This window comes from Oncorhynchus nerka, linkage group LG5 (assembly GCF_034236695.1).
Source record: "Oncorhynchus nerka isolate Pitt River linkage group LG5, Oner_Uvic_2.0, whole genome shotgun sequence".
NCBI lineage: Eukaryota > Metazoa > Chordata > Actinopteri > Salmoniformes > Salmonidae > Oncorhynchus > Oncorhynchus nerka.
Window position 1 is genome coordinate 62165938 of NC_088400.1, and position 12345 is coordinate 62178282.

Genomic DNA, 12345 nt, shown 5'->3' on the forward strand with positions numbered 1-12345 from the left:
TTTCAGTAGGAGAGGGAGAGTCAATGGCTGCCCCACTCTGTTCGGTAATCAAAACTCATGCGAACACCCAGCTATCCACTACGCGATGTTATCTTTCTCGCTCATTTTTCAAAATAAAAGCCTGAAACTATGTCTAAAGACTGTTGACACATTGAGGAAGCGATAGGAAAGGGAATCTGGTTGATATCCCTTTAAATGGAGCGAAGGCAGGCTATGGAACATGGAGCTTTCAAAATAGAAGCCACTTCCTGGTTTGATTTTCCTCTGGTTTTCGCTTGCAATATCAGTTCTGTTCTACTCACAGACAATATTTTGACCGTTTTGGAAACTTTTGAGTGTTTTCTATCCTAATCTGTCAATTATATGCATATTCTAGCATATGGGCCTGAGAAATAGGCTGTTTACTTTGGGAACGTTCTTTTTCCAAACGTAAAAATAGTGCCCCCTAGCTGAAAGAGGTTAAAGTGTTGTCTCACTTGTCGTGATGTGTGTTTTGTCCTATGTTTGAATTTTATTTATTTATTCTTAATCCCAGACCCATCGCCGCAGGAGGCCTTTTGCCTTTTGGTAGGCCGTCATTGTATATAAGAATTTGTTCTGAACTGACTTGCCGAGTTAAATAAGGTTAAATAAGGTTAAATAAAATAAAATATAATATTCCTTCTATCAAATTCCTCTGTATCATATTCCTCTCCACCCTCCAACTCCCCCCCTGTTCTTCCTCAACTCCTCATCATTAAACACTCCCCAGATTTGTGAAAAGTAAACATTGTGTTTATACAGTGTTGTACAGTATGCCTTAACAAAAATCAGAGTTAACATTTTTAATTTTATTTTTAAATGCTTTGTTTTTTCATTGCATGCAAAAATACCATATCCCTCCCTCCCTATATCTCTCTCTATTACCCAGTCTACTCATCCATCTTCAAGCTTTCATCCCTCCCTGCTCTTCTATCACCATCTCAGTTCCACCTCCAGCTGGCTCCCTCTTCCTCTTCTTCTCCAGTCTCTTCCTCTCCTCATCTTTTCTCTCTTCTTCTCCTCCTTTTCTTGAATCTTTCTCTCCATCTCCAAGAATGCAGCTTGAGCGTTCTCTCTCTTTTTCAGCTGCTCAGAACACTTCTTCTCTTTCTTAATCCAGTCTTTCATCATGTCATTATGTTTCTTCATCAGCCCCTCTAACCTCTTTTTCTCTGCCTTTTCCTTCTCTTTTCTTTCCGTCTTTCTCTTTTTCTGTTCTAACTTCTCCCTCTTCTTCTCAGCCTTCATGACTTTCTTCTGCTCTTTCTCTCTCTCCTTCATCTCTTTCTTCTCCCTCTTTTTTTGCTCCTCCTCCTTGTCTTTCATCTCCTTTCTCTCTTTCTCTTCATCTTTCAACTTCTTATTCAGTTTCTTATTTTTCTCCATCTTCAAAAACGGGATTTTCTGCATTTGGTTCATCAGCAGAAAGCCCACTCTTCCCAGGATGGTCTCTGCTCTCTCTGATGAAACCGTCCCATTGGAGCACTTGGAATGGGCACAGTCCGCCTCACTCTTCAATCCCTCCCTCGGGCTCACCTCCTCAGTGACGCTCCTCTCTTCACTCTCAATTTCAATGCCTATCCAATAATCCTAACAGGAAGACATTGACTTAAGATGTAATATTGTTCCAATGTGTCACATTCAATACACATTTGAGTGATCAACATACAATGATGGCCAATTAACCCTAGTGATGTTTTATACTGTGAGCAAAGAGCAGCAGAGTTGGGGTCAATTCCATTTAAATTCCGATCAACGGACTCTGATCAATTCCGATCAAAGGACTCTATAATTCCAATTCTCTTCAACGCTTTGAATTGAAATGGAACCGACCACCATCCCTGTAAAGTTTTAGTGTGAAATAGGAAACCTACCTTTACCTCTTCCAGGGTCCAGGGCCTGGGTTCCTCATCCTCTGAACTGCATATGGAGGCTCCAACTCTAACAGGCATCTTAGTGACCACGCTGATCAGAGGGGTGGGCAGCTCATCATTGCAGGTTGCCAGAGTTAATTTAGCATCTGGGACCAGCTGGTGAGCATGAGGGCAGATAACCACCTCCACAGTAGTGCCCCTCCCTTTCTGATCTGGCTGCTTGTGGTCCTTGTCATGGATGCATGCCAGGCTTGGAGGAAGTGCATGGACAGGGCTTTTATCACCCATTAGTTCCTCTCTCTTGACAGTGGATGCAACTGCACTTTCCTCTATGTCAACTGAGCACTCTGTGGTGTTTTCAACTGTCTCCTCTGGCTGTTTGTGGTCAATATTGTGGGTGCAGGGTAGCCTTAGAGGCAGTGCTGTGGGTGCAGGAGGACTTTTTTCAGCCAAAAACTCCTCTTGGAGGACAGTGGACACGGAAGCGGCTGCTTCACTGGCAACTGGAAACTTGCTGGTGCCCTCTACTGCCTCCTCTGGCCGTTTGTAGTCATTGTCAAAGACAAGTTTTAGTCTTGAAGGCAGCACTGAGGGAAGACCTGTAGCTGCTGATGGATCCTCTCTATTAGCAACTGATGCCTCTGCGGCGACTGAGCACTCAGTGACGCCCTCTATCGTCTCCTCTAGCTGCTTATGGTCATTGTCCAAAACGTGTGACAAGCTTGGAGGCAGCCTTGGAGCAGGGCTTTTATCCAAGTCCTCTCCCTGGACAATGGATGTGCCTACAGTGATCTCCGTGGCAAGGGAGGACTCGGGTACATCTTCTTTTTCCTCCTTGGTCAGTTTGTGGTCAGAGTCACAGATAAATGGTGAGCTTGGAGGCAGTGCTGCAGGGTCAGGAGGGCTTTGATCAGCTGCCATGTCCTCTTTGAGGTGAGTGGACACATCATTGGTTGTTTCCCTGGCAACTGGACACTTGTTGGTTCCCTCTACTGCCGCTCCTGGCAGTTTGTAGTCAATGTCAAAGACACGTGGCAGACTTGGAGGCAACATTGAAGGAAGAATTCTAGCTGCCCATCGGTTCTCTCTCTTGACAGTGGCTGTACCTGCAGTGGCCACTTTGGCAACTCGACACTCCGTGGCTGAAACAGCAAGCTGGGAGGTTTCCGGGACATTGAATGAATTGCCAATGAGCCGCTGAGCCAGTGGTGGGAGGGAGAATGGATAGAATATGTCCTCTTCCTTGATATTAGATATTGCCACTGGAGCATCTGAGTCCTCAGTGGTTCCCTCTACTGTCTGCTGTGGTGGAATGGAGTCATCGTTAAAGAAGTGTGGCAGGTATCGATGCAGCATTGAGGAAAGATGTGTATCTGTCGATAAGTCCTCTCTTTTACCAGCAGATTCATCTGCAGTGGCCTCTGTGGCAACTGGGCACTCAGCAGGGACAAAGTAGGAAAATACAATGAACCGCTGTGCATCCTGAGTGCGTATGGCCAATGGAGAGGGGGGATGCAACATGGTTGGTATAGGCTTCCGATTGGTGAAAGCCAGTGGTGGGAGGGAGTCAATACAGGGAGCCATGAACTCAGTGAGTGGACGGTTGGTCACATCTCTCACATTCTGCAGGAGAAAAGAAACAGACATGATGAAAGTGATCACATTCAGTACATACATTCTTGATGAGTGAACACTATTTACTTATACATTACATATACAATGCCTTGGGAAAGTATTCAGACCCCTTCACATTTTCCACATTTTTTTACCTCACAGCCTTATTCTAAAATTGATTAAATCTTTTTTTCGCTCAATCTACACACAATACCCCATATTGACAAAGCAAAACCAGAATCGTTCCAATTTCATTACAATTAAATAAAATTGGAAATGTACATGAGTATTCAGTACTTTGTTGAAGCACCTTTGGCAGTGATTACAGCATAGAATCTTCTTGGGTTTTACTCTACAAACTTGTCATGCTTGTGTTTGGGGAGTTTCTCCTATTCTTTTCTACAGATCCTCTCAAGCTCTGTTAGGTTGGATGGGGAGAGTTGTTGCACAGCTATTTTCAGGTCTCTCCAGAGATGTTTGATTCGGTTCAAGTCTGGGCTCTGGCTGGGCCACGCAAGGACATTCAGAGACTTGTCCCAAAGTCACTCCTGCGTTGTCTTGGCTTTGTGCTTAGGTTTGTTGTTCTGTTGTAAGGTGACCCCTCTCCCCCAGTCTGAGGTCCTGAGCGGGATTGGAGCAGATTTTCATCAAGGATCTCTCTGTGTTCCGTTCATCTTTGCCTCGATCCTGACTAGTCTCCTAGTCCATGCCGCTGAAAAACATCCCCACAGCATGCTGCCACCACCGTGCCGAAGGTGCCAGATTTCCTCCAGACGTGACGCTTGGCAATCAGGCCAAAGAGTTCAATATTGGTTTCATCAGACCAGAGCATCTTGTTTCTCATGGTCTGAGAGTCTTTAGGTGCCTTTTGGAAAACACCAAGCGGGCTGTCATGTGCATTTTACTGAGGAGTGGCTTCCATCTGGCCACTCTACCTGATTGGTGATGTGCTGCCTGATAAGGCCTGATTGGTGATGTGCTGCAGAGATGGTTGTCCTTCTGGAAGGTTCTCCTATCTCCACAGAGGAACTCTTGAGCTCTGTCAGAGTCACCATCGGGTTCTTGGTCACCTCTCTGACCAAGGCCCTTCTCCTCCAAATGCTCAGCTTGGCCGGGCGGCCAACTCTAGGAAGAGTCTTGGTGGTTCCAAACTTTTTTAAATTTAAGAATGAGGGAGGCCACTAATGTTCTTGGGGACCTTCAATGGTGCAGAGATTTTTTGGTACCCTTCCCTAGATCTGTTTCTCGACACAATCCTGTCTCGGAACTCTACGGACAATTCCTTCGACCTCATGGTTTGGTGTTTGCTCTGACATGCACTGTCAACTGTGGGACCTTATATAGACAGGTGTGTGCCTTTCCAAATCATGTTCTATCAATTTAATTTACCACATGTCCAATCAAGTTGTAGAAACATCTCAAGGACGATCAATGGAAACAGGATGCACCTGACCTCATTTGAGACTCATGGCAAAGGTCTGAATACTTATGTAAATAAGGTAGTTTAATACATCAGCAACAAAAAATGTAAAATAGTTTGCTCACTTTGTAATTATGGGGTTTTGTGTGTAGATTGCTGAGAATCTTTATTTTATTTAATCCATTTTAGAATGAGGATGTAACGTAACAACAGGTGGAATAAGTAAAGGTGTCTGAATACTTTCCGAAGACACTGTATATATCTCGTGTCCTCTCAGATGCTCTGCACCAGTCTGTACCAACCCTGGGTCTTCTAGCTAACGGGTCAACTAAGTGTAAAAATACATGCACTACACCCAGCATAACATTTGACATTTTAGACATTTAGCTGATGCTTTTGTCATGAACGATTTACAGTTAGTGCAATCAACTTAAGGTAGCTAGGTGGGACAACTACATAATCCTGATATGAAGGTCTACGAGAGATCGCTTGGTCTTCTTATTTAAAACAATTTCAAGACAAGGCAACCATAAGAACTGAGGACTATATACATAACAATACTCAAAGAGAGACATACACGATACAACACAAGAAAAGTTATCGGACAAAATATTGTTAGCCTACATTCAATGGCATATGGCACATTTTGCCCGATAATTGACATATATTTGCTTTAATCAATATTGTTCAATAGAACTCTAGTCGACTTTGTCAAAGTTGCTCTTGTTACCTCCTCAATCAGGCTTGGCATTTTCCTCGTCTCAAACCAAATCCTCTTCATCTCCTTCTCCTGCTCCCTCTGGATCTGTCTCACCAGAGCCAACCTGGCTCCCAGCTCCATCATGTAGTCTGTCTGGATCTCCCTTTCCTTCAACTGACACTCAGCCCTCCTCTGTGTCAGCGTTGAACCCTCCATGTCTTCCTCCTAGCTAACAATAACTCTGGAAAATACATAACGTTGTAGTAAGTGGTGTGTTGCTAACCAAAGAATAATCCATCTCTTTACGATGTGCTCACATTTCTTCCCCTTTACTTACAATTAATTAACTTCAGGCTCTCTCTGTACCTTACTATTGAGCCTTATTCAACCCCCTCATGTAACACCACTCCATATTGGTCCTGGTTCTCACAAACCACACTAATCACTTATATAATATCATTCAAAAAGGTTTTGGGGAAGAAAGTGACTATTTCCATCATGGACTTAACTTGTTGTACAGTTTCATCTATTTGAATCACACCAGTCTTCTCTTTGAGAGTCTTTGAGAGCAACTGAATTTAAAGAGGTACATATTTGGTACATATTTATTGAGATAATTGATTGTAATGTATGTTGGGGATTAACACAGAGATTAGGTTTTCTTTCATCAATAGAATTGTATTTGCCATTAGGCTGGCTGACTACAACAACTGTAACATGCCATCTCAGTTGTCAGGATGAACAATTTTCTCACAAAAAAATGGATTCAAGCAAACTGTCTCTCGTCAATAGTTTCACTTGTCACCATGATTGCATGTCAGGCCTACTTAAAGGGTCATGTTAGTACACAAGTAATTTGAAAAGTAGTTATTCTACAGAAACATAGTTATACAGTGAGTTATATTACAACCTACCTCTGAAGTAAGCAGTGTGTTCTCTTGCTAATGAAATAGGACATGAATAATCTGTCAGTGGTTAGTTGAATCAGTCTCTTTGCACTGTTCTGTTTGTCTGTGCAACAGCTAACCTCCCAGAATCAGAATCTTGTGATGTCACAATGAAGGCCCCATTGCTATGACTACCCACAGAAGCTCTCATGTGTAATCATATGCTGGAACAATTCACTTTTTTTACCTGTTGAGCAGTCATACGTAATATTTACATTGAATCCATGTAACCACATTTTTTATTAAAATAAAATGCTCTACCTCTTATCAAATGGTTGACCATTCATAATACAGGTGTTTTGCTTAATTCAAAGTCAATATGTTTTAGATTTCACAACTAGCATCCAGGTTTACTTAGGTTATTTGTTTGATCTCAGCCTACCACTAATGTCCATTTTTTTCATCATCCTCATCATTATTAATTAAATACATGCTGTAGGCTACCTTACTACACTAAAACAAGTCTTCCATAGTCTATGCCACCTCAGTATCACAGTTCGAAGAATTGAGGTTTCAAGAAAACATCTCTCCTCAATGGCCTCAGCTATTAGCCATATGATCAACAAGGTCAAATGTTGCACTAAAATCAAGAAGCAGCTCAACCATAAGTTTATTTTGGTCAAGTGACCTGATTCATTGATCGGTTAAAACAACTAGAGCTGTTGCAGTCGAGGGATCTTCACGGTTCGCATGCTGGTAGAGAAATAAGATGTGCTGGATGTGTAATTATCTAGGCCTGAAACATTTGATTGAAGAGTAGGTGTCCCTGAATTCTTGCATTGTAGTTCAATATATTATTAATTAAGGAAATCAATATCAGCTGACTGTAGAACAGTAGTTTTAGAGGTCCCATTGTTTAAAAACTTGTTTGAAATCACCCCTGATCTGGGCTTTGACATGATCTGACATCTCGTTTGTTTGAGACATTTCTCATTGCTGCTCATCCTATTCCAGCACACTAATGTCCTTCTTGAAGTAGCATACATCTGAGGCTACCACTTTTTTTCCAGATCCTTATGGGCTTCTCTTCTAGGTTGGAATGTATGTCCTCTGTCGTCTCTCCCATCTCCGCAGATCCCAGAGATCAGATTACTGTCCGTCTCCCGAGCCTCTCCATGTTCCCCACGTTCATCTTCTCTGCCGTTTCCTCTCTCGGTTGTGGCGCTCTATCTTTTAGGATCTTCCTCCAGTTTCAGCTGGTAGGCCACATTCCTGATCAGTCTGTTGATCTGGAAGTTTCTGGCTCTGACCAGAGCTGGTGTCCAGCATTCCGGCTGTCTTGGAGGCATCTCCAAGGTGTGCTAGGCAGACAGCTCAGAGACACAGGCTCAGCGTAGATCTCTGTGCAGATGGAACAGGACAGGTGCTCTGCCAGGTCAGAGGAAGCTGTGGTCATAATGGAGATGACTGTGCTCGTGCTCAGTGTGTGAGAGAAAGAGGCAGTATCAGAATACCCATATTAGCATACTAAATAGTATGCAAAAAATATGTTTTATAGTATGTGAAATGTAGAAAGTATGCAGCGTTCACATGCTAGTCGGAACTAGGAAACTCTGGAATGTCCGACTTGCTGAATCGTTGAATGTGACACGTATATAACTACAACCAGTAAGCAAGTCTGACATTTCCGAGTTTCTTAGTTCCTGCTAGCACATAAACGCAGTACTCTGAATGCGTCATCTAATGCACGATTACATTGACTCCGTCATTTGTACATGTTGGTACAGCGCTTCAATTGAGCTAATTATCAGCTGTTGTCAAACACGTGAGTGGGAAAAGAAGAGTGAATTCTGCAAGGGTGGGCAATTCCAGTCCTCGGGTGCCTGATTGATGTCACACTTTTTCTCCATCCCTAGCAAACACAGCTGATTCATCAAATTGCATTCTAAACTGAAGATCATGATTAGGTGATTATTGGAGTCAGGTGTGTGAGCTGGGGCAAAACTGTGACACCAGTCAGGCCCTCATGGACTGGAATTGCCCACCCCTGTTACGAGATCAAATGCCAAAATGCCAAAATGAGTAACTGCCTGTAGTTCAGGATCTGAAGCAAGGATATGTATATTCTTGATACCATTTGAAATGAAACACTGAAGTTTGTGTTAATGTGAAATTAATGTAGGAGAATATAACACATTAGATCTGGTGAAAGACAAAAACAACCGTTTTTTTGTACCATCATCTTTGAAATGCAAGAGAAAGGCCAAAATGAATTATTCTAGCGCAGGTGCAATTTAGACTTTGGCCACTAGATGACAGCAGTGTATGTGCAAAGTTTTAAAGTGATCCAATAAACTATTGCATATCTATTAAAAATGTTTTATCAAGACTGCCCAAATGTGCCTAATCGGTTAATTCATACATTTTCAAGTTCATAATTGTGCACTCTCCTCAAATAGCATGGTATTCCTTCACTGTAATATAGCTACTGCAAATTGGACAGTGCAGTTAGATTAGCAAGAATATCAGATATGTCCTGTGATTTGTTTTTGTTTCTTACAACCTCATGCTAATCATATTAGCCTACGTTAGCTCAACCATCCTGTTGACGGGACACCAATCCTGTAGATAAAGTACACAGTCAAATTAACATTTGCTTTAAAGCCCTCACTAAGAATACTGACTAACTTCTTGTAAAGGTAGGGGCATGTGACTATCATAAAGCAAGACAGACTAAAGTTCAGCGACAACTTTCAGCGTGGGGAAAAGGCTACAACAGAAGTGAATAAAGGATGGCTTTTATATCCATACAGTATAAATAGGAAATATCTAATAAACAAATGATTCCAACTCATTCTTTGGATTGGAGATTACTGCTTTAGACTGTTGATATGAAAGCACACATTCAGGTCAGCAAGCACTAAATAAGTGTCCAGCATGCTCTAGAGGTTATTACAAGTATCACACATATCACACCACAACAGCTAACATAGGGTCTCACTCCCGCACCTCCTTTCCTCCTCTCCCTCTTATCTCCTCTGTTCTTCCTCTATTCCTCCTAATCCTCCTCTCCTCTCAGCGGCTCCAGCTGGATAGAGTGACGTCGAGGTGGCCTCTCACTGGAGGGAGGGAGAGGGGGAACAAAGGAGGACGAGGAGATGGGTAGAGGAGGCAGAAAGCCCGGTCTAAATATTGTTTTAAAGGGAAGAGCGGGGGAGGAGGAGAGAGTGCGAGAAAGGGGCGGAGTGAGAGAAAGAGGGGAGGAGGGGGAGGTCAGCTGCGTCCGACACACCATGCCTACACCTGCAACAGGTAGGCCAAGGGGCGGGACCTGTAGGTGAGACTCATAACACGATAGGGGAGGCAGGTGAAGAAGGGGTGGAGCTGGAGTCAAGGAAGGGAGGGTGTTCCTACGAGCTCCCTGCCAGCGAGAGGGAGAGCAGGGAGGAAGTTTGTCCACAGAGCACTTCCGGGTCATTGGGTCGCCTCCGATGACATTAGATCCCCCTCTACAATGTAAAGCAGTTTGAGTACTGGGGTGTTCTCTGTATAAATCCAAGGTGGAACCTCCAGGGGCTAGCCTCCTCTCAGGGGACAGTCTGCTCTGGGCTGCCTGGGAAAGGTGCTCCTCTGTGGGAAAGAGGAGAGAACAAGAGGCATCTCCCACCTCTTCCTCTAGCTCGGCCTTCTCCCTCCTTTCCTTCTTAAAGTCGTGATGAAGAAAACCTTTTTCTCCCTTTCCTCCTTCCTCTCCTCCCTCTTCCTCTACCTTCCTTTCCCTCCTTCCCTCTTGGTAGACCTTGTTAAGTCGAGCCAGATTGTGAATAGCTAGCCATGGTTCAGACCACTGTCGCTGTCTGGGAGGGGTGATACAGGACTGGTCCACTGGACTCAGCTCACATGGGGAGAATCTGCTGCTGCCACTTCCCCTCTTACCTGGGATGAGATAAGAAAGGATGAGACAGGTTACTGAGATGTTTAACACCTTCCCTCCCTCCCTCCCTCCCTCTAACCTGATCCTCTGAAATTGAACACGTTCTCTCCCTCAAGTGAGTTGGGTGAGCCCGTCTTGATGATGATGTCAGAGGGTGACATGCAGGTGACAGGTGATGCATCGGGAGACGGCAGAACGTTCAGGTAGCGCCTCGTCACCGGTCCTCCGCTCACACCCATCTCCGTGGTGATGATGATGATGTCACGGCCTTTGGCGCGGCATGCGTCCAGTAGCACCTGGGGTATGTAATGGTCAGTTATAAACATTTCACCACACACACAGTCTTGTATAACTAACATTTTGGGGGGTCACTATTCAGTCCCATTCAAAACACTATTTTCCCTAACCCATAACCTTAACCGAATCTTAACTCAAAAATCTAACCCTAAACCTAATTCTAACCTTAACCCTAAACCCCCTAGAAATAGCGTTTGACCTTGTGGGGACCAACAAAATGTCCCCCTTGTTTGTTTACTATTCTTGTGGGGACTACTGGTCCCCACAAGTATAGTTAACCACACACACACACCCTCCTCCTCCCTCCTGACCTGTAGTGTAGGCTGGTGCTGTGCGTTGATAGCGTAGACCATAGCTGAAGCTCCAGAGTAGTCCTCCATACTGGGGTCAGCTCCAGCTGAGAGGAGAGTAGAGGCTAGCTGAGCTCCAGCCCTCTCCATACAGGAATACATCAGAGCTGTACGGCCTGACCGGTCCTGGGCATTAGGGTCTGCCTGGGTGGGGAAAGATAGGATGGGGTTAGGAGGATGTAGGTAGGCGCACGCACGCACGCACGCACGCACGCACGCACGCACACACACACACACACACACACGGCTTTAGGACCCACCTGTTTAGAATAGAATACGATAGAATCCCACAAGGGAAAATTAAACCTACAGAGCTCTCCTTTAAAAGCAGACACAGACCTGGTTGTCTAGTAGGTATCTGAGCAGTTTCAGGGTTCCAGGTCCAGTGGGTTCCCCTCTCAGGGCTTTACACGCTGCCAGGAGAGGAGTCTCTCCTCCCGGGTTTCTCTCGTTGACCTGGGCACCACCCTCCAGGAGCAGCCTAACGAGGCGAAGCTTCCCCAGCCTCGCTGCTCCAATCAGGGGACTGCCGTCTGGCAGGAGGTCCTGGGGGACCGACATGGTCTGGAGGAGAGCAAAAGATAGAGAGGCAGTCAAACAGACAGCCGAAAGTAAAATAGTGAGTTAGCATCCAAACGTACCTGGGTTGTCTGAGGTCCTGGGTTGTTAAGGTTTCACTCCAGACCAAGTGGAGATCCACACATCACATATTGGCAGCAGACAACTTCAGCCGACTGGACACTGATACACATCCTCTTCACTCCGTTCTACCTCTCTCCTGTACGAGGAGCGTGGGTTCCGGTCTCAGGTGAAGGGCAGGCGTGGGTAGCGGTGAGCCTTCAAAGTTGTCAATGGTTTTCAGCTCTAAATGTCACCTGATGCTGAGTCTCCACACTACAAAAGGCTCTGGGAAGGACTGATAGAAGTCAGCTTTGAACAGCCTTCATCTGGCAGACCACCGCCTGAGTTCAAACAGCCCAGAGGGGTGTGTGTGCAGAAATGGCACTCTAAAACACATTTTATTGGTCACATACACATTTAGCAGATGTTATTGCGGGTGCAGCGAAATGCTTGTCACAAAAACAAAAAAAGAAATACTGCAAAGTTGCTTAGGAGCTAGAAGCAGAGCTGCCATGTCTGTCAACGCCATCTTGTCACTACACAAAATGGTGATAAAAAGACCTGTGGATGAGGAATGTTTTCTGGCTATTCTGCCTATAGATAGGCCTGTAAACACACACACACACA

General features: G+C 44.6%; 2 protein-coding genes across 2 annotated transcripts; both read right to left on the reverse strand.

Annotated features, from left to right (window-relative positions):
- Nucleotides 1–954: 954 nt before the first annotated feature.
- LOC135571704 (transcription initiation factor TFIID subunit 3-like) lies at nt 955–5990 on the reverse strand. Its single transcript, XM_065018197.1, has 3 exons — nt 5660–5990; nt 1896–3518; nt 955–1611 (listed from the first exon to the last, which is right to left on the reverse strand). Exons 1-3 carry the CDS (start codon nt 5843–5845, stop codon nt 955–957), a joined length of 2466 nt encoding a protein of 821 aa, XP_064874269.1. The 5' UTR covers nt 5846–5990.
- Nucleotides 5991–8590: 2600 nt separating this feature from the next.
- On the reverse strand, nt 8591–11754 carry LOC115124727 (ankyrin repeat domain-containing protein 34C-like). The gene is made up of 4 exons (XM_065018843.1): nt 11437–11754; nt 11059–11241; nt 10530–10746; nt 8591–10452 (listed from the first exon to the last, which is right to left on the reverse strand). Exons 1-4 carry the CDS (start codon nt 11656–11658, stop codon nt 9575–9577), a joined length of 1500 nt encoding a protein of 499 aa, XP_064874915.1. The 5' UTR covers nt 11659–11754; the 3' UTR covers nt 8591–9574.
- Nucleotides 11755–12345: the final 591 nt, after the last annotated feature.

What these genes read in the sequence shown, in the direction of transcription:
- LOC135571704 (XM_065018197.1), bottom strand. Translation starts at nt 5,845, where the DNA reads ATGGAGGGTTCAACGCTGACACAGAGGAGGGCTGAGTGTCAGTTGAAG. An exon ending in TGCCAAGCCTGATTGAGGAG is followed by an intron (nt 3,519 to 5,659) that starts GTAACAAGAGCA and finishes TTTCTCCTGCAG; the next exon opens with AATGTGAGAGATGTGACCAA. An exon ending in GGACCCTGGAAGAGGTAAAG is followed by an intron (nt 1,612 to 1,895) that starts GTAGGTTTCCTA and finishes TCTTCCTGTTAG; the next exon opens with GATTATTGGATAGGCATTGA.
- LOC115124727 (XM_065018843.1), bottom strand. Translation starts at nt 11,658, where the DNA reads ATGTCGGTCCCCCAGGACCTCCTGCCAGACGGCAGTCCCCTGATTGGA. An exon ending in GATACCTACTAGACAACCAG is followed by an intron (nt 11,242 to 11,436) that starts GTCTGTGTCTGC and finishes TTCCCCACCCAG; the next exon opens with GCAGACCCTAATGCCCAGGA. An exon ending in GTTCAATTTCAGAGGATCAG is followed by an intron (nt 10,453 to 10,529) that starts GTTAGAGGGAGG and finishes ATCTCATCCCAG; the next exon opens with GTAAGAGGGGAAGTGGCAGC.